We start from the raw sequence: 22,308 nt of genomic DNA on the forward strand, positions 1-22,308 counted from the left end.
CCCCTGCTCGATCTAATGGATTCAAATTACACGAACCAGGAAGAACTTTCTGGCGGTAAGAGGTGTCCGACAGTGGAACAGACTCCCTCGGAAGGTGGTGGACTCTCCTTCCTTGGAGGTTTTTCAGCAGAGGTTGGATGGCCATCTGTTATGGATGCTTTAGCTGCATTGCAGTGGGTTGGACTAAATGACCCTCGGGGTCCCTTCCAACTCTACGATTCTAAGCCGCCTTGGAGGAAAGGGTGGGGTATAAATGCAATTTATCAACCACACACCCCTACAGTCTGAAGTGGTACCCTCCTGGAAAGGCTGTACCGCTCTGCCCTGCTTGAATATAAACACTGGCTCCTTACGGCTTCCCCACCTCAGCTCTGTAGGCCTCAGTGATAGAGGGCAGAGAAGAAGATGAAAAGGCTTAGTGGATCTGGGAGGGGCCCCAATAATAGCTGGGGGTTGCCCGGGCTCTCGTCCAGTTCACAGGGCACCATGACATTTCCAGAGAAAAGTTCTCATTTTAATATATTAGCGGGGCTAGCCTTTTCAGCTGTCACAGAAGACTACAATGCAGGGAGTTGACCTGGGGCATTCATGAACTGGGGGGCAAAGGGGCGGGCGGGCGGGCGGGAGAAGCCAAGAGAGGAGAGAAGGAAGGCCTTCTACCCTTTCGACTTGTTTCTTATTTCATCAGCAAACAGAAGGATCTAAATAAATGATTGCCAACACTATGCGCCGGAACCAGAGACCTTGCACATGAGAAATCTGGGCTTGTCCACACACAAAGAACAAAATGTCGTTTTGCACCTGCCTGTCTCCCTCCCATTAATGTCGGCGGACCCACACAGCATCCTCCCCATCTCCTGTTTTGTCTGGCCTTCCCCTGCCCCTTTAAATGTGGGATTGGGGTCTCCTAACAGCTCTCGGAACCCTCCCCAGATTCTTTGGGAAAGCCATGACTGGTTTGATAATGGTTTAAATATATAGTGTGAATGTGGCCCAAGTCTCTCTAGGGGGGGGGGGCAAAGCCATTTCCCCCACAATGTTTCCCTTCACTTGGGTGAAGATCAGTATGATAAGGAAAGGTTTGAACAACACAATGTGGTCAGCAAATCTAGGCCACCTCGGAGGCAAGCACACTTAAGAGCTGGCTGCAATTGTGAAGGGGGGAAAGGAACGTTCTGCACCAACCACCTGCCTCTTAAGGTATAGGAAGTAACCCATTTTGTTTTGGATCAAAAACACATTATAATTGCAAGCCAAGCCCGCAAGCAAAGGAAACTACAAAACTTTGTCAGAAGGGAGCTTAAGTTCAGAGATTTCAGAAAGTTTGCATCAAAGGATATTTTGCCTGGAGGGGGGCAACGATAAATGAGTTTTCTTGTTCCTCTCCATACTGTCCTTGCAAATATCTGCATAGAGGTTTTTTTTAAATTGTATTGCAATGCTTTCTTTAGAAGATTTAGCTTCTAGATATCAATGCCTTCCATAAAGGACCAAGGCCACATTCACACAATTCATGTCTAGGAGGAGGACTCTATTCACTCTGACAGAGCAACAAGTTTTGGAGGTTCCTGCAAAGAAGAAATGGCTGCTAAACCACTCTGGCATTGTAGCTATGGGAGGGGAATATATGGGTCTCCTAACAGCTCTCAGTACCGTTAATAAACTACAGCTCCCATAATTCTTTGGGGGAAGACATGACAGCTTAAAGTGGTGAGCCAGTGCTTTAAATGTATGTGGCAAAAATATCATCAAATGATGGGGTACACATTGAGAGTTGTATGTGCATGATGTATACATATAGCACACAGAGAGAGCAGAGACCTAGTGCAAACTGCCCCCCCTTTACACGTAAAGCATGAAGCCTTTGTGCAAACAAATTCTGTGTGTGACTGGACACACTTCAAAAAGCAAGGTTCTCTTGCGCATTACTTGTGCATGGTTATACATGCAGATCTTACGCACATACAGTTTATGTACAAGTTACTATATGCAGTGCTTTTTTCCCTAAAAAAATGTTTAGGGGTACTCTCATTTTCCTACTCATATTGAATTACTGTCCCTCAATGAGGCCAAACATAGATTCACAAAATGTTTAGGGGTATGTGTGCCTCTGCGTACCCCCCAGGGGAAAAAAGCATTGACTATACACATCAGGAACCTGCTTTCTGGGAGTTTTTAGAAGCCTTCACATTCAAGACCTTACTTCAGAACTTGGCCGTAAATCACTGAAAACCTAAAAATAGGCTCGCCTTGTTGAACAGCAAGCTCTCTGCTGAATAACCATGCAAGGAATAGCAGGTCTTAGGCAACCCTTCTTCTTTCTGCCCCCCTAGTTGCCAAAACCTGAACTTTGGGGGTAATCCATGGCCATCTTACAGGACTGCTCTAAAGAGAACTGAGAAATGATTGAAAGAGATAGATTAAGTCAGGAATCCCCAAACTGCGGCCCTCCAGATGTTTTGGCCTACAACTCCCATGATCCCTAGCTAACAGGACCAGTGGTCGGAGAAGATGGGAATTGTAGTCCAAAACATCTGGAGGGCCGAAGTCTGGGGATGCCTGGATGAAGTCCTTTGTACTCTCAGAAGCACTCTTGCCAAGTTCTTTACTAGTTCAACAGTGGTCAGCGAGGTTGATTTACGGTATTTGTGAAGCCCATTTCCATTTTGATTCTTTTAAGGGGTTCTTTTAAACCATTGGCAGTCAGTCATTCCAAGTGAGGCAAGCATCTCAGAAGGGCAAGAGAAACCATAGTAGTTATGGGACCCAGGACACTTTCAATAAGACCCCTGCAAAGATATTTAGTTAACTGGTCCTACTAACGGGACGTGGGTGGCGCTGTGGTCTAAACCACAGAGCCTAGGGCTTGCCGATCAGAAGGTCGGCAGTTCGAATCCTTGCGGGTGAGCTCCCGTTGCTCTGTCCCAGCTCCTGCCAACCTAGCAGTTCGAAAGCACATAAAGGGCAAGTAGATAAATAGGTACCGCTCCAGCGGGAAGGCAAACGGCGTTTCTGTGCGCTGCTCTGGTTCGCCAGAAGCGGCTTAGTCATGCTGGCCCCATGACCCGGAAAAACTGTCTGCGGACAAACGTCAGCTCTCTCGGCCAGTAAAGCGAGATGAGCGCCGCAACCCCAGAGTCATCTGCAACTGGACTTAACTGTCAGGGGTCCTTTACCTTTTATCTACTAACATACTTCACAGGATTGTTGCAGGAATAAAGTGAAACAAGTCCATGCATTCTGCCCTTGGTATTAAAAACCGCATTTTCATTAAAAAAATTTCTACTCCTGTCATTTAACAGAATGCCCATCTTTTCTACAACATCCTGGCAGGTCAGTCCCAATGCAATATTTTTCCTTCAGAGGAATATCTTAGAAAAATGCCTGGGAAAGGACAGAAAGAAAACATTTCAGGGTGGATTTCAAAGTGATAGGCAAATGTGGATCTTGCTGTAATACAAATCAATTAAGAGTTTGCAGTGTTTGACCCCCTATGGCCAGGCAGATTTTTTTATCTGCTTCCTATTTCTTCTCCACTCTTATTTCATCAGAATCATGTTTATCCTGCACAGTGCTGGATTAAGGATTTCTAAAGAGAGGTGACAGCGGCTCTTAGCTCCGGTGTCGAAACAGATTCCAGAGCCTAAGCTTTGGCATGAAATCTGGCACAATTTAAGCCCCGATTTGAGAAAGAGAGAGCGAGGGAGGGAAATACGTTTTAACAGCGATCAGGCCATTTTTCTATTTTTAGGTGCATTGAATGTTGTGCTGTCCTTTTGTCATGCCAATGGAGTTTACGTCTTAAACCCAACTTCCATGCAGAGACTGGGAATTGCTTCAGAAACGTCCCTGTAATAACTCTTGTCTGTGGCATCATCAGGCAGAGAAGCAGCTTATGCCATTATGAGCCATTCAAAAGAGCCACGGACTCATTGCCGGCTTTGCTGCCGCTGACTGATACAACTACCCCTCCGGAATCTATAACAATTCAGAGTCTGACAGCAAATAAAAAATAAACAAGAATGTTATGAACATATTTGGCCATGTAGATGAGGCTGGCTTGGCAGACGGGGTGGAGTGGGTGTGGGAACGCAACTGTGTTTGTGGGAGATAGGATGTGCCTCTTCATCAAAATTGATTTATTATTGTTACAGAATAGGAAAACATGCAGTTAGTGGCGTTTTTGTGGTCTCACAGAAAGAAATTAACGTCCTTGAAATGAGGACAAGGTGTTGGCTGGGGGCTGACAATCAAGCTTGTGTTTTAATTAAATGGTAATAAGTAAGCCTCTTCAGGCTAGATCTGCTGTCACATACCAGGTGCCTTCCAGATGTTTTGGGTGGCACAACATAAGGAAGGCACCAGACTGGGGAAGGCAAAGCTAGATTTTCGGGTGGGGTGGGGTGGGGGGCACAAACCTTGTCCCTAGAATCAGAGTGTACAGATTTTGTTTTTCAGCCCCAAAAGAGGAAGCAGGAAAGCTCCTACAATATATTTTTAAACACCAGCTGACCAACTGAGAAAGAGAAACTTATTTCACAATTTTTGAAAAATAAGCTACAGACGCTAACATACAATAGAGAGGCAAAGGGCAGACCTACACCATACATTTGCAGCAAAATCAACACACATTTAAAACACATGGATTCCTCCTAAGAATCCGGAGAACTGTAGCTGCCCCCTCCCAGAGCTACAATTCCCAGCAGCGCCCTTAACAAATTACAGTTCCCAAAATCCATTGGGGAATGTTATGTGCTTTGAATGTGCAACAGATGTGCTTTAAATGTATGGTGTTGATCTGCAAGAGGGAAGGGGCTGTATCCAGCATTAGTCACACTCACAGCACACTGGAATTAATGGACATACATAGGTCTATTAATTTCAGTGGGTCTACTCCGAGTAGGTTTCAGTTGGATGCAACTGGACGCCTGCAATCTTGCACACACTTACCAAGAAACATTGCGATCAGTAGAACTTCTCTAAGTAAAAAAGCACACAGAGGATCACAAACACACCGCCACTAGCTTCGTCAGCAACAAAGAACTGGGGTTTGATAAATAACAGATCAAATAACAAACAACTACAACTACAAGCGGTGGTTAATGAGGAAGGAAAGCTTGGCTTGCTTGTTTGTTTTACTCACATGTCTTTGGCTGGTAGATTTTTGCCTTCCACTATTCGAATGAACAAAGAGCTCCTTTTGGCCATTATTAAGCCAAAATCATGGGAAGCGGGGGGAAAGAAATCAGTTCGGGCTTTTCACAGCCAACCGATGCTGGCTGACGTCCTGCGTTTAGCACAGCAGTAGAGAAAAATCGCAAATCCAGACTGCAAATCCGACCGAAAGAAGGAGAAAATAAACCAGAAAAAAAGGCTCACATTTCTATTGAACCCTACGCTTCTCTCTATATATGGAGCATAGGAAGGGCGCGCGCCTGCCCGGGTTTCCATCCTTCCACCAATCGGCGAGCGCAAGGGAAAGGACGGGGGCGTGGCCAGCAAAGCAGCTTCAGCTAGGACTGGCCGGCCGGCTTGCCAGCTGTCAACAGGACCTCTTTAACTCTCCCAATTCAGCTTTTGAAAATTAGCTCCGAGATTGGATTTTCAGTGCAACCTGCGGGGGCTCGCAATGAATCCCGGTTACGCATCTTTTTCAAGGAAAAAAAAAGGGGGGAACAGTGTAGAGCTGGAGGAAAAGGATCAAAACATGATCACGGGGAAAGAGCAACAGCCCTTTGAGAAAAGGTCGCTGCATTTGGGGGATTTTTCGTTTGCAGAAAGCGCGAGTAAATCAAGGAAATATTTAATAAAATAAAAAAAAATAAAAAATAAAAGCAGCCAAATTATTCACAACGTGCAAAAAAGATGAGAAGTGTTTTGTTTTTCCTTACTCTCATAACACTAGAGCGCGGGGACATCCAAGGAAGCCAAAGGTAAAATAAAAGTCTTCTTCAAGCAGGACATTGTTACAACTATGGAACGCTCTGCGGCAGGAGGCAGTGACGGCCGCCAAAGTGGACAGCTTTAAAAGAGGATTATGGAAGGTTTATCAGCAGCAACCAAGAACCAACCATGATTATTATGTTCTGTGCTTCTGAATACCAGTTGCTGGGAATCACAGGTGGGGAGAGGAGATTGCTGATACATCCAGGTTCTGTTTACAGGCTTTCCATAGGCATCTCTGAGAACAGAATACGGTTGGCCTGATCCAGCAGGCGCTCTCTTATGTTCCCCACCGCACCCAGCCGTTCAAACTGGGAGCTGAGTATTTGAAAAATAAAAATTCTTGACGCTATCTGCATTATTTAAATGGATTTGCTAACATTTAGTACACATTCAGTCAGGTGCAGAGTAGCCCTCGGTGGATTTGGGCTTCACATACAATGCTTAATTGATATTTTTACAATGCAGGGACTTGAACCATTCAGCTGCCCACAAAGAGAATCCCAGGATTAAGAGCAGGGGAGAAGGAATGGCTGGACTGGATGAATCCCAAGCCGGAATTAAGATTGCCGGAAGAAATATCAACAACCTCAGATATGCCGATGACACAACCTTGATGGCAGAAAGTGAGGAGGAATTAAAGAACCTTTTAATGAGGGTGAAAGAGGAGAGCACAAAATATGGTCTGAAGCTCAACATCAAACAAACTAAGATCATGGCCACTGGTCCCATCACCTCCTGGCAAATAGAAGGGGAAGAAATGGAGGCAGTGAGAGATTTTACCTTCTTGGGTTCCATGATCACTGCAGATGGTGACAGCAGTCACTAAATTAAAAGATGCCTGCTTCTTGGGAGAAAAGCAATGGCACACCTAGACAGCATCTTAAAAAGAAGACATCACCTTGCTGACAAAGGTCTGTATAGTTAAAACTATGGTTTTCCCAGTAGTGATGTATGGAAGTGAGAGCTGGACCATAAAGAAGGCTGATCGCCGAAGAATTTATGTTTTTGAATTATGGTGCTGGAGGAGACTCTTGAGAATCCCATGGACTGCAAGAAGATCAAACCTATCCATTCTGAAGGAAATCAGCCCTGAGGGCTCACTGGAAGGACAGATCGTGAAGCTGAGGCTCCAATACTTTGGCCACCTCATGAGAAGAGATGACTCCTTGGAAAAGACCCTGATGTTGGGAAAGATGGAGGGCACAAGGAGAAGGGGACGACAGAAGACGAGATGGTTGGACAGTGTTCTCGAAGCCACCAACATAAGTCTGACCAAACTGTGGGAGGCAGTGGAAGACAGGAGTGCCTGGCGTGCTATGGTCCATGGGGTCACGAAGAGTCGGACACAACTAAATGACTAAACAACAACAACAACAACAACAACAGAAGGAATGTCCCTTATAGATAAAAGTCACCTGTCATTTAATTATTAACAACTTAGCCTCAGGAAGGAAGGATTCTCCTTGTAGAGCTGTTTCCTTAGCAAAGAGCAGACACTTTTGGAAAAGACGGAAGGCTCAGAGAACTGCTGGGGAACCAGGGTAAGGAGGATTACAAACTTATTTCACAGCAGCTTGATCAGCAGCAGCAGGCATTGTGTTTTTCATAACTTGCTCACATTTCCATTCCAGGGAAGTTTTCAAGCAGACAACAACAACAACAACAACAACAACAACAACAACAACAACAACAACATATTCAATTAAACAGTGCAATAGAAGGTCAAATCATCACGAAGCCAAACAGTTTAGATTTTCTAACATTTAGTACCCATTCACTCACTGCCTGGTTAGTGCAAATGCGGCATTATTTTTCATAGACCACTCATTAGAGGCTACCTCCTTGGAAATGTTCATGAATTAAAAAGGTAACACACACACAAAAAAAAACAAAAAAACCAGGCAACACAGAAAGGCATAGTGCAAGAAAGAGCAACGCGTCTCAAAGATGGCACAATGGCCTTTACCAAAGGCTAATTCACCTATTTCTTTGCAACAGAGATTTCTTGATCAAGTTTGCAGAGAGAAATATGCGAATAAGCCCTTGATCAAGGCAATTGTGCCAAATTGTGCCAGGCATGTTTACAATAGAACACTTCCTCATTTGGATACCCTTGAATCACGAATAAAAAACAAAAGGTTGTATCCCATGGCGTTTCTACTCAAATTAACCCATTGAAGTTAATGGGCATAACTAACTTAGATCTATCAGTTTCAGTGAAACCACTCTGGGTTGAACTTAGTTGGATACAACCCACTACTTTTATAAATTAAAACAAACATACTTGGGAGTTTAAAATCAGCACCTGCACAGGCTGTTTACTTCAAAGCAAGTCTGCCAACACTTGTAGGGCCAGAGGTTTCTCATTCCTAATTTAAGAGCATACAGGTGACAATATGTACCCAACTGGAGAGAAAGCAAGCGCATGAGTTTACTCTCAAGATCACCTTACCTCATATATGCCCACCTGACTGCTTCAATCTGTGAAACTGGCAGAATTACATGTGCCACATAATATTCTGAGTTTGTAAGAAATCAATCTTTTAGTACACTGTGGAACTCCCTGCCTATTCACAGCAGGCAGACCTCTTCCCCTTACTCTTTTTGCCCCTGCTAAAAGCATCTTTGCTTAGGCAAGCCTACCCAGAAATGTGGAAACTTGACATGTGTTTTAATCTGTTTTTAAGTTCATCGCAGGTTTTTAAAATGTTTCAAATAATTGTTTTTGACAGTAATTTTACCGTTTGTAAACCTGTTTGAGGTTCTTTACAATCAACAGGCGCATAAATTTTATGAAAACAAACAAACAAAATAAATTTCAATGAAATGCGCCATCCAGCAAACTGCTTTTTGAAACATGGTCATGTGGGTTTCCTGCTGTGGCTGCATGGGAAAGTCCTGATCCGGTTCTCTGGATTGTGGCCCAGCTCTTTACTTAAGGGTGCCAACATGCCAAGAAAGGAAGACACTTCCTGTTTCTTCAAAGAGGTGCATAGAAAAGGGGACTTTCAGTCCTTCGCAGCATTTTTTTCCTCACCAGCTTGCAGTTGAAATTTCCCCGTTGTGGTCAGTAAATAGAACACCACCTGTCTGCTTTCGAGAAGCTCCCTTAGCCAAGTTGAACCACTGTCTGGCCCAAGTCAGTATCATATGTTCCAAGTCTGTCCACACCTCTGGGTTGCAAAATCTCCATCGCGGTTTTACTAGAACTCCTAAGATCTGCCGCCAATGGAAGCAAGGGGGCAAAATAGTTTCTCAAAGGGTGGAGCTAATTACTTACACCAGACAACATGATGCCCTGACTATCAGATGTGCTGACTAGGGTTGATGGGAACTAAAGTCCAACAATTAAAGTACAGTAATTTCTCCAGTTTCAGACAGGAACCTAACTCCTACCTGGAGATGCTGAGGAAGGAACTTGCATTCAGAAGCATGTCCTCTTCCATCATCCAGCAGACAGGAAGTATTATTAGTATTACAGTGGTACCTTGGTTTATGAACACAATTGGTTCCGGAAGTCTGTTCATAAACTGAAGCGTTCATAAACTGAAGCGAACTTTCCCATTGAAAGTAATGGAAAGTGGATTCCGTTCCAGATGGGTCCACGGAGTACTCAACCTGAAGCGTACTTAACCCGAAGCATGGGTGTAATTGGTTCCAGAAGTCTGTTCATAAACTGAAGCGCTCATAAACTGAAGCGAACTTTCCCATTGAAAGTAATTGAAAGTGAATTAATGCGTTCCAGATGGGTCCGCGGCGTTCGTAAACCGAAAATTCGTAAACCGAGGTGTTCGTAAACCGAGGTTCCACTGTATTATTATTATTATTATTATTATTATTATTATTATTATTATTATTTTATTAGATTAAATTGCCCTTCACCAGCAGGTGTCAGGGTGGGTTACAACCAGTGCTTTAAAAAAAATGTTTAGGGGTACTCTCATTTTCCTACTCAAATTGAAATACTGCGCCTCAATAAGGCCAAAATTAGATTCACAAAATGTTTAGGGGTATGCGTACCCCTGCGCACCCCCCAGGAAAAAAAAGCACTGGTTACAACAACTTAACATAAAAAGTTAAAACAGATCACAATCACAGATAATGGAGTAGGTCCTGAAAACACACAGCGCAAGGCTCAAACATCAGGATAAAAAGATGTGATTTCAGCATTCGCCCAAACCTGTATAGCGAAGAAGCCAAACGCGCCTGTATGGGGTGGAATTCTGCAACTTGTGGGCTGCCAGAGAGAATGCCCTACCCTCCAACAATCCTCAGATGAAAATAGGGACATTTCTCCCCCCCTCACCAACTTGCCCTCCTCCCCGATCCACCATTTCCCACCAGAAGAAGGATGAGTACCAAAACCACCACAACAATGGGACACACAACACATGCTCTCTGCTGTCCTGAGAAAAACCCCTTAATCCTGATTACATCTAATTTTATTCTTAGGTCGATTTACAAAAAGGAAAACAGTTGAAGTTTCCAAGGTGTCTACAAGGGCAGCCCCCCCACATAGCGCATGTTGCAGTAATCAAATCTGGAAGTTACGAGAGGATGGACTACCGTGGCACAAGCGTCTCTGCCCAAAATAACAGATCCTGATCTGCCTGTTCCTGGGACTAGCATCCGTTCTCATGCTAAGACAGGTCTTCCCCAGCCCTGCTTCCTGATCCTTTTAGCTTCTAGAGATACCAAGCCGGGAAGCTGCTGCGTCTCTGCTACTGAGCCACAGCGCCTCCCTTCTACATCTGGTCACCCGGGACAGTTAGAGCCTCCCTGTCTAGAGTCTGTTACCAAAGTGTTGCGCCTGGACTGTAATATGCTAAAATTGGCATTTCCAGCTGTCAAAACACATGTCAACCCACTGCTAAAAACTGCATCTGCCTAGTGTTAACATTCATTTATTAGCATAATCCTGTCCAGCAGCAACGCTACTCAGGCTCCCTATTTACACAATCAGCATTTTCGAATAACAAAGATTGGAAATATTGTAGTACATGTGAATTTATTACGGTACATGACAGGGACCTTTAGATCCATGATCAAGGCAAGCAATCCAGCATCAAATGTCTTAATCCTTTTGGCCCACCCAGGGCAGGACCACTGTTCCTTTCCATAGAACATTCCTTAAAACTGAGTCATGAGGAGCAACAGCTCCACCTGCTGGTAGCTAAAAAAAATAACCGCGTAATGCATTTCAGTGCCCTTTAGCTACACCCAATTAATTACACTCAATTAATCATTAAACAAAAGGGACAAGGATGGTGCTGTGGGTTAAACCACTGAGCCTAGGGCTTGCTGATCAGAAGGTCGGCAGTTCGAATCCCCGTTACTTGGTCCCAGCTCCTGCCAACCTAGCAGTTCGAAAGCACGTCAAAGTGCAAGTAGATAAATAGGTACCACTCCAGCGGGAAGGTAAACGGTGTTTCCGTGTGCTGCTCTGGTTCTCCAGAAGCGGTTTTGTCATGCTGGCCACATGACCTGGAAGCTGTACGCCGACTCCCTCGGCCAAAAACGCGAGATGAGCGCTGCAACCCCAGAGTCGTCCATGACTGGACCCAATGGTCAGGGGTCCTTTTACCTTTACCTAATCATTGAACGCGGAGCTGTCTTTCAGGCTTCTGGTTGTGTATCTGCATCACTACCTGCCCCTCACCGTGTGTGAGGCAATTGGGCACGGTTTGGGGAAAACAGCCTCCCAGGCCCAATTTGAACCCCTAGCAGGCCAAATTTGGTTCATGGACTAGAGCAGGGTTTCCCAAACTTGGGCCTCCACCTGTTCTCAGACTACGATTCCCATCATTCCTGAGCACTGGTCCTGCTAGCTAGGGAGGATGGGAGTTGTAGCCCCAAAACAGCTGGAGGCCCAAGTTTGGGAAACCCTGGACTAGAGGTTCCCCACCTCTGAGACACACCATTTTGGTGGGCTTCCCAGAAATATAAATGCTGGGCCAGGTGGACCTTTAGTATAAGCTAGCAAGGTCCCATGTAGCAGCAATATCAGGGTGATGTCGGCATGCCGCGTCAACCTGTCGAAGCGCAGGAATAAACCATAACAGTGTAGTGCTGGCAAGCCACGCTAAATGTCAAGATAGGAAACACGTATCAACAGGAGGGATCAATGGGACATTACAGGGCAGCAGGATTTGACAGATCGGGACCGGACAAGGAGAGGCAAGTCAGAAGAGAACTATGGGGTCCTGGAAAACTACTGAGAGGGTCGTGAGTTGGTCAAGGAGGGCATTTGGAGAGTAGGCATGTGACAGGAGCACGGACAGAGTGCATGAGAAACAGCACATATGCAATGGAGACCATGCGGGAAAGTTTTGGGGTGCTGCCGAAAGTGACGTGCACAGGAAAGCATTGCCTTGTATGGAGTCAGATTGCTGTCATTGGTGGAAAGTTACGCTATCAGCATAATCATTAACTGTCAAAATGCCTGTCAATAAAAGGAAGCGCTCGGGCTTGCCCAGGGTCGCCTTCCGCAAAACCACCCTGTCTTTTTCGCGTCATCTTCACCAGCGCCGCAGTCCCACTTAAGTTATTGCAGTTCTACAAGGCAGCAGGTAATGTAAAATCAGCAGCTCCTCTTCTTTCCTCAGAGCCCATCAGCAGCTCAGGGCACTGATTGAATGCCAGCAGGATTAAGTGAGAGCCCCCAAGGAATATGGCATGCTGCTTTGTTTAGACTCACTGCCTATTTTCAGATCCATCCCACTTGCCTCTTCCCTCACACAAGCTTTTGGTTTTCCCTCCCCTTCTCCTGTTACTGCCTCTGGCCTATTAGTGCCTTGCATTGGAAGTGTGTGTTGTGTTGTGTTGTTGTGTTGGAGAGGGGGCGGGAAGGCCAGAAAACATTTCCTAGTTCTTTCGCCTGCCTTGGTGAAGATGTCAACCCAGGTTGCAGCGGCCCTGAAAAAGGCAAATTCCATGCCAGGGATCATTAGGAAAGGAATTGGCAAATAAAGCAAACCTATGGTACGACTGCAATTGGAACACCGTGCGCAGTTCTGGTCACCTCAGCCCAAAAAGGATATTGCAGAGTCAGGAAAGTGCCACCCAAATGATCAGATGGATCGAGCCACTCCCTTATGAAGAAAGACGGCAGCGTTTGGGGATGTCTTAGTTTAAAAAGCAAGTGAGGGGCTGTGAACTGCCCTGAGATCGACGTCTGAGGGGCAGTATGCAAATTTAATAAATAAAAAATAAAAAATAGACGGGATAGAAGTTTATAAAATCACTAGTCTCATTCAGCCCGTTAAGAAAACGGGCGCTAGAGGTGCGACGGGGCCGCGGCCTTCCCTCCCTTTCTGTGCTCGGCCGCGGGGCACGCCGGGAACGCAATTAAACAAAGCGCTCTCCTGTCGTGTCCCGTGGCCGAGCGCAGAGAGGGAGGGAAGGCCGCGGCCCTGCCGCTCCTCCCACGGGCCAGGTAGGGTTGTCAGGAGGAGGAGGAGGCGGACCAAGATGGCGGCATCGGGCTCTGGGCCCACGGTGGCGGGAGCCGGACCGGGCTCCCGCTGCGGCGGCCCCGGAGCCCGATGCTGCCATCTTGGTCCGCCGCCGCAGGGGAATGGGAGGCAGACGGTTGAGAGGGGGGAGAGAGTGCACGCGTGTGTACGTCCCGCCTCTCCGTCCAGTCCCTGTGTCCGTGGGGCACATGCGCATTAGTGCGGACACAGGGACACAGGGACACAGGGACTTTATTATATAGGATACATGGCATGGAGAAAGCGGAGAGAGAGAAGTTTTTCTTCCCTCCTAACACTAGAACTCGCAGACATCTAGTGAAGCTGCATGTTGGGAGATTCAGGACAGAGAAAAGAAAGTACTTATTCAGGCAGCCCAACTATGGAACTCCCTGCTGCAGGAAGCAGTGATGGTCCCCAACCTAGATGGCTTTAGAAGAGGATTAGACAGAATTATAGAAGAGACGGCTGTTGATGGCTACTAGCCAGGATGGCTCTGCTCTGTGTCTGCAGTTGGAGGCAGCCATACTTCTGAATACCAGTTGCTGGAAACCGCAGGAGGGGAGAGGGCTCTTGTGCTCGGATCCTGCTTGCGAGGAACCAGCGTAAGGCTGTGGGGAAGCAGCCTTAGCTAAGCCCTGCTGCAGATGCCAGGCAAAGGAATGGCTTTTAGAGGATTAAGATGGAGGGAAAGGCAAACCTAGAAAGTGATGATTCCCACCTCGCCCTGTGTTTTTGGCACTGCAAGGAACTAATCCAGGAGGGCCAGGAAGAGCAGAGAGGAAGGGTCACGGGAAATAAGCCTCCATCTTTCTGTGCCAGCACCACGAAAGCTTTCGTGGGTCTGAATGTTTCAGCTGAAAGTGGGCACATCGCAGGGTGTTTTTCTTTCCGAGCACTACTCTGCTGCCAAGATCCTCCCAGCACTATTTTTAGCTGTTTTTCTTTCTATTTTTAAAATTCTGGTCATCAGATGACGTGGAAGTCAATGGACTTTTGTGCCCCAGATGGAAACAGCGACACAAGGGGATTTCTCTCAATACGACACTTGTCATCTGCAAGGCTTTTGGCATTCACCCCAAATTCCATCTTCGCTCCAGCCGATGGAATTCCATCGCACGCACACACTTTAAATTTTATTTCATAAAATTTGTATGTTGCTGGACTTTAAAAACAACAACAACCCTCAAAGCAGTTTAAAAAAAAGATTATCAGTTTAAACAGCTATTTCAAATAATAATTAAAATCAGAGGTGACCTAAAAGCAGATCAAGGTTTTCAGGTGCCCTCTTGTTCATCTTCTGTGGCTTCTCTGGTTTGGCTTCTGTGGAAGTAGATTACTGGTCTAAATGAACTTTTGGTCCATTTGAGCAATGTTCTCCTTCATTTCCAATAAATTTGGAGCTCTTTGTTCTCCCATTCCACCATGGGAACTCCTGTGAGTAAGGCGTTCTGAGCTGGTTGCTCCAAGCTCAGACCTCCTCCTTACACAAGCCATCATTATGTTTCTATACAAATAATTTAGAAGCCTTCAACATTTTAGCAACCTACGTTTTACTGCCTGTGTTTTCTGACTGCTACATGGAAAAGCACATGAATCTTACCTTTGAAGAGTTTGTAAGTAAACCATTTTTTAACTTACCAAACATGTGCTGTCTTCCCATGTTAAGAGAAAAGGGGAAGTATGGAAACAACTTTGAAGGGGAGTATTTTAAAGGTTTAACAACCTATGTTTCCACGCTTTCCATATGCCATGCACATCCGGGGACACCCACCCATCTGCCTGCGATTCCGTTACAGCTTAGTCTCCAATGGTTCAGGCTGGGTTTGGGCTGCACCAAAATAAATTAAGAGCCAGCAATACAAAAACGTGCAGTTTTCCCCCCTCTAAATGGGCATAAAGCACTTGGCTCCATTTTTGCATGGTTTCGTGGTAGGCAGGAGGGCTCTGCAGATCTTATCCAGAAACTCATCTGCCTTCTAACTGCCCATGTGCTTTGAGCTTTCAGACTCCATCCAAAATCAAGAGGCAGCGATTCCCCACCGTCAGGAGCCAAAAAATCCAGACACTCTCCCTGGTGAAAGGGGAAAGCTAGGAGCCTGTGCACCCTGTCCGAGGAGTGCCAGCTCATCCGCTAAGAATCCATTACACATAATTGCGAGTGTCATCCACCCACTCTGGGTCTGTGTTTAAAGGACTCTGGCAGCAGCGGCAGGCAAGGGTGCGTATCCTTCCCTGCTTCTGCAACCATTCAGCCTGTAGCTGTCCCACATCCTGACTCCTGTGGCAAACTCCTTTTGACTGCCACCGAAAAGCAGGAATGCCTGGTAATGGCAGCCTGGAATTAAGGTAACCAGGGGGAGGTTGCTTTTGTCTGCTGCTTCTCAACAAAAGGTCCCCCTGCCAGCCTCAAAGGCTGGTTTAAATTGCTCGCTTCCTACGAAAGAGGAGGTCACGAAACGGAACGGAGCGGAGCCTGGAGAATGAAGCAGAAAGAGGAAGAGGGAGGGAGGACCCTTCCACCATTTGTTGAGGGATTTGATTCAGGGCAGGGTGAGTATTTTCACATACGCTTCTGCTCACCTGCTGTCATCTGTGACTCACATCAGTAGCACTCAGGGCCTTAGCAGAAAAAGCGAGAGTGTGTGCCCCCCCCCACCACCTTAAATAATATACTAGCGTTAGAAGCAAGCAGGCAGGGGGAAGAAAAGGGATTAAGTCAGCATTTAAAGGCAAGCCCACCAAATGCACACAGCCCCCCAAAATCCGCACTTCTTGCAAAGCAGCTCTGGAGCCACCTAACGCGTTCCAAATATGGGGTGAATTGCAAATGGAAAGGCATATACCAGTGAAGCTAAACATACAGAGAGTCGGCTCAAGGAAGAAAAAAATAGGTATATAAAAAGGAAAATTCCTGAATGCCAAGATCCAAGTTTGGAGCAAGTACTCTTTGGTGAGAGGACCCCCAGCAGATATTTAAAGTCATGAAACATTCAGCAAAGTAAAGCGTGGAAATATAAGTTGTTAGAGCTTTAAACTATGCCCTTCAAAGCAAGTTCCAAATTTTGCCTCGTCCTCCAGCATAGGAAAAGAACTCACATTTGGTAAGTTAAAAATGGTTTACTTACAAACTCACCAAAGGTCAGAGTAATGTGCTTCTCCATACAGCATTCAGAAAAAGTTGCACTGGCAGTAAAACGTGGCTTTGTTACAGGGGTGAAAGTTCATAAGTTATTGTCATAGGAGCTCAATATTGGCTTGTGAGAGCCATGCGGTCTGAGCTTCAGCAATCCCCCCTCACATGTTGAACTTCTCAGGTAGGCTGGAGAAACAAGAGCTGACCTTGCTAAGCCTGACAGGACAGCTTACTCTATGGCATGAACCCCTTCCCGATACATGGCTCATGGTGTTATAAGGGTGGTTTACCATCTAGGCTAGGAATGTGGAGCCTCAGGCCCAAGGACTCAGGTTGAATCTATTCTACACTGATAAAAAAAACCATGTTATAGAAGAAAAGCTCTCAATGCAAAATCCCCTTGGCGATGGATCACAGTGCCATCTGGTGCTGCATTTTTATAACGCAGTTATAAAAATATACATCTTGGCCTGAATATAAGCCTCACTTCCCCCCAAAATTCTGACAGTGAAAAATTATATTCGTGACCTTACAGTATGCAGCCAGGAGCAGTGAGGAATGGAGTGGTTTATATTTGGGGTTTTTTCCCTCCCCCCCTCCAGTTTTAAAGGTGCGGCTTATATTTGTGTCAATGCAGTAATTGACGAGTGTAGCTGAGTCCTCAGCTGGTTAGAGCATGTTGCAGGTTCGATCCCGTATGGGACAGCTGCACATTCCTGCATTGCAGGGGGTTGGACTAGATGTTCCTTGGGGTCCCTTCCAACTTTACAATTCTCTGATTCTCTGACTGAACTTGGCCCTCCAGCCCTCTCTATGTGGCCCTTGAGAATCTCCCCAGACAATGCCTCTTGCTATTCCAGCTCAAGGTGTGTGCGGAGGCTGGCAAATCCTGGATGCTTTTTCTTATGGTCTTTAATTGTTCAAAGAGCATTTTTAACGTAACTCTTCTGAGAGCATTTGTCAAAGTGGACCCCACAAAAGATTTAAAATGAGTACATGAACAAGCAAAGAGCATTTTGTGGAATCAGCGCTGTAACCGCCTTAGTCCATGCAGCCTGCATAAAACCTGCGGACATCATGTCCCAGACCTCTGCCACTGTGGTGATGAACACCAATTTCATGTACCTGGTAAAACACGCATCCGGCGGGAGACGACTGTCAGAGACCCACTGCGCTGCTTATTAAAGAGAATTTTTGAACAGCCTCTCATCTTTTTATTAGATGTGCCCTTGCAGAGAGAGAGAGAGAGAGAGAGAGAGAGAGAGAGAGAGAGAGAGAGAGAGAGAGAGAGAGAGAGAGAGAGAATATCAGCACAGGAACATCAGAGGGATGATGGCTTAATCTCTGCAGTTTAAATCCCTAAAAGCAGGAGGAGAATGATCAACAGCAGGATGAACAGAGGGCAGCTAACAAGGCTATATTTGGGAAGTTTAAAAAAGAACAGAAAAAGGATGCTTTCATCCCACAAGTTCCTTCCCACAACTATCTTATCATTTCTTCTCCCAGTTTGAGGTTGAACTTGAGAATGGATGAGCCCCAGAATTCTTTGCCATGAAGAGTCTTCTCTCTGCCCCTGGGGTAAGAAGAGAGGGGGGGGCTGCATCTGAGCATGTGCAGAATACACTTTTTGGGAATTCTGGCGCTTAAGGGCAAACCACGTGTTAAACTGCAAGGGTGCCTAAGGAACATCACTTTGCAATGCGGTCACTTTGCACTTTGCAATGCAAGGGCACCAACATCACTTTGCAATGCGGTCTCTTTATGGGGGAGAGATTTCCATCTGCGGGGGGGGGGGGGGGAGGAGCTCTTTCCTCCTGCTCCAGGGATTTCACACACAAACACACACCATAAACATAACAAATTTATTTATGGCATTTATATAACCCACCCACCCCATTAACTATGTCTCCTGGGGTTGTTCACAAATTAAGAGCACCAAGATACAATTACACAACTCTCTGTGACAGGTAGCTTTTGAAGAGGCTTTGTCATTCAGCTGTGGAGATCGTTCATTTTTAATAATAATAATAATAATAATAATAATAATAATAATAATAATAATAATAACAATAATAATAATGTTTATGCCCCGTCCATCTGGCTGGGTTTTCCCAATCACTCTGGGCGGCTTCCAGCAAAAGATACAAAATAATAAAATGTCAGATATTAAGAACCTTCCCTGAACAGTGCTGCCTTCAGATGTTTTCTACAAGTTTTAAATGAGCTATGTTTCATACATGAATTAGAATAATAGAATCATAGCGTTGGAAGGGATCCTGAGGATCATCTATTCTAGCCCAACCCCTGCAATGCAGGAATATGCAGCTGGGCCATATGGGGATTGAACCTTGGCATTATCAGCACCAATTGTTCTTTAGAAGCTGTGAGGTGTGTTTGTGTGTGTGTTTGTGTGTGTCTTTGTGTGTGCACGCTAATTTATTCTGTTACAGTTGAGGTACACTTTATTTTAATAGGCAAATCTTTTTGGAATTTTTTTTTTAATTTGGAAAGTACACACACACACAAACACAGACTGTATTTTTCTGTGTATAACACAACCTCTATTTTTTGGGACTCCAAATAAAGAAATCCCCCATATGCATTATCCATGTATAAGACGGAACCTCCCCCCCCCCCAATTCAAAACTTGAAAAAATAGGGAAAAAATACAGTCTTGTACATGGAAAAATATGGTATATCCTTAAATCAATCAATACAGAAGCTGCAGAGGCACAAAAAATAGTGTAAAGCCAGCACAAAGCCAAATGATCAATAAAACTACACCAAAACTCAATGGTGTGTGTATGTAAGCATGCTCATTCTCAAAAGAAAGGTGCCAGGGAGATCGACCTTGTCTGGATGACACCACACACACTTTCTTATATAGCTCAGGTGCCTTAGCTGTGGTATATAGATTAAATTATTATCTGAAATTCAGAAAGCTAGGTCCCAATTTTTGATATATTTTTTAAAAATCCAGGTCACTGGCCTGAAGATTTGACTGCTACTCATCTAGCAAATGCACACAACTCAGGGCCTTCTCTGTGGTGGAGCCCAGAATCTGGAACTCCTTCTCTCCGAAGGTCCAGCGAGTCATTTCCTTCCCTTTGGAGGTCGATGAGAACAGGCCCTCAGTATTGCTTAATTTGTGTGCCCACAGCTGCTGGTTTTAAATTGACTGTGTTCTTGTGCTGCTCATTTTCAACTACATTATTTTAATTGTTTAAAAATAAAATAAAAATGGTTGTTCGTTGTTTTGGTGAGGTCCGTTTGGCCAAAACCAGCCCGTAAATTTCTACATGAATCAATCAGTCAATCATGAATAAAACTATAGAGTGGAATTGAATTTCAGTTGTAAGAGAAATGCATATACAGTACACGAACTGAAGACTGCACAGATATACCTTTCCATTAATGCACAAAGGCAACCCCTTTTCCCAAATATTAATTTAAAATAGCAGCTAAAATGGGACGGACTGTAAAGCTTAATACTGTAATGATCATTATTAGATTGAGCGTGCAACCCTGTGGCCCTCCAGGTGTTGCTGGACTACAGCTCCCATCAGCCCCAGCCAGCCTGGCCCATTGTCAGGAATAATGGGAGTTGAAGTCCAGCAATGTCTGGCAGTCCCTTCATGAGCATGGCTGGTGGCGGACTAAATTTCCTGAAAATGCAGCAATACTCAACAAAAGCAGCATGCCTCTTGGGAAAATAAAATGGAACCTGTTAAGCTATACTTGTGGATTTTCTTTTATTTAAAGCCATTTTTTGTGGTTTGAAGCAGGGGCGTAGCCAGGATCAAAACTAGGGGTGGGGGGTGGGCGCAAGCCATGGTCGTTAAGGGGCGGGGCCCCGAAGTGGGAATGTGGGCGGGGCTACAGGGCCAGCTGGCCTGATGATATCGTGGCGGCGGCGGCGGCCACCTTGTGCTTCTGGGGCTGGCAGCATCGGCGGCTACCCTGCTTGGCTGGAGAGGACGGGAGGGTTGGGCAGGCGAGAGGGGGTGACAGGGCGGGCGAGGGCGAGGGCGAGGCACGGCCGCAGACACGACGGCTCCAAGGCGTTGCTGCATATCAGCATAATATTTCAACCATGTTGTGGGTTCAAGCCCCACCTTAGGAAAAAATTCCTGCATTGCAGGGGGTTGGACTAGATGACCGTTGTGGTCCCTTCCGACTACAATTCTATGATTCTATTGATATATAGCCATAGCATATGCATCATTCTGCTTCCTTGAATTGTCCTACTCCTAGGCATAGCAGCCAACTCCTGGAGGCCTAGGTGCATCTCCCCCCCCCATTACTGGTAAATACAGTGGTACCTCGGGTTACGAACGCGATCCGTTCCGGGTCGCAGTTCGTAACCCGAAAAGTTTGTAACCCGACAAGGGCCCGAACCGCCGCTTTGCGCATGCGCAAAGCGCTATTTCCGCTATTTTTGCGCTTTGCGCAAAGGCGTGTGGCGCTTCTGCGCACGTGCGCACGGCGAAAATACTTCCGGGTTTGCGAAGTTCGTAACCCGGGTTGTTCGTAACCCGAGGTGTTCGCAACCCGAGGTACGACTGTACTGTATTTTAAAGAGTCACCCCCCCCATGTTGATGGGCTTTCTATGTGGGGCTTTTCTGCCCCACCCCCCGTATTTTATTAAGGATGGAAGAGGGAGGGAAGGAAGGAAGAAATAGAGAGAGGGATAACTCATATTTGTGGGTGCCTCTGGGTGATGCTGTGATGCTGGAACTCTGCAGTAAGAGGACGGGAGGGTCGGGCAGGCGAGAGGGGGTGGCAGGGCGGACGAGGGCGAGGTAAGGCACGGCCGCAGTCACGACAGCTCTGAGGTGTTGCTGCATATCAGCATAATATTTCAACCATGTCGTGGGTTCAAGCCCCACCTTGGGAAAAAGATCCTGCATTGCAGGGGGTTGGACTAGATGACCCTTGTGGTCCCTTCCGACTACAATTCCATGATTCTATTGATATATTACCATAGCATATGCATCAATCTGCTTTCTTCAATTGTCCTAGGCATAGCAGCCAACTCCTAGAGGCCTAGGTGCCCCCCCCCCAATTACTGGTAAATACTGTATTTTAAAGAGTCACCCCCCCCATGTTGATGGGCTTTCTATGTGGGGCTTATCTGGCCCCCCCCCCTGTATTTTATTAAGGACGGAAGAGGGAGGGAAGGAAGGAAGAAATAGAGAGAGGGATAACTCACATTTGTGGGTGCCTCTGGGTGACGCTGTGATGCTGGAACTCTGCAGCAAGAGGAAGATACTGGTACGCCTGTACAGGAGCCTTGCAAGCAGCTTTCTCTCTGCTTGATTTACAGCAGGCACGTCCAACAGGTAGACTGTGATCTACCAGTAGATCACTGGATGTCTGTGGTAGATCACTGCTAGATCACTGGCACCCCTAAAAAAAGCTCACCCAAAATTTTCCTCCTCCCTAAAAAAAGCTGAACTATGACCTGAAGCCCTAAACAAAAATGGGCCTCCCTTCCTCCTAAAAGAAGCTCAACAAGTTTGACCTAAACTCAAAAAAACAGGGCTTCCCTTCCTTAAAAAAACTCAACAGCTTTGACCTGAACCCCCCAAAAGGGGGTAGATCACTCCCAGTTTTTAACTCTGTGAGTAGATCAGAGTCTATTGGGAGGTGGCCACCCCTGATTTACAGTATACAGATGCAGGAGGAGGGGCAGACTGGAACACCTCTGCTTTTTATAAACATCACTGTGTCTATCAAAAGCTACAGCCCCC

At 45.9% G+C, this 22,308-nt stretch overlaps 1 protein-coding gene across 5 annotated transcripts in view; it reads right to left on the bottom strand.

Moving 5' to 3' along the window:
• LOC118097070 (ras GTPase-activating protein 4B) overlaps positions 1–5,413 on the bottom strand; it is a 52,354-nt gene extending 46,941 nt beyond the window's left edge. The window contains exon 1 of one of the 5 annotated variants that reach the window (XM_035139656.3): positions 5,144–5,413. In XM_035139656.3, coding sequence (XP_034995547.2) covers positions 5,144–5,208 — 65 coding nt within the window. In that variant the 5' untranslated portion in view covers positions 5,209–5,413. The remainder of the gene's footprint in view (positions 1–5,143) is intronic. The other 4 variants (XM_035139658.3, XM_088657683.1, XM_035139659.3 and 1 more) reach the window with 4 other exon arrangements.
• Positions 5,414–22,308: the final 16,895 nt, after the last annotated feature.

Source organism: Zootoca vivipara, chromosome 14, assembly GCF_965207765.1.
Source record: "Zootoca vivipara chromosome 14, rZooViv2.hap1.1, whole genome shotgun sequence".
NCBI classification, from domain to species: Eukaryota; Metazoa; Chordata; class Lepidosauria; order Squamata; family Lacertidae; genus Zootoca; species Zootoca vivipara.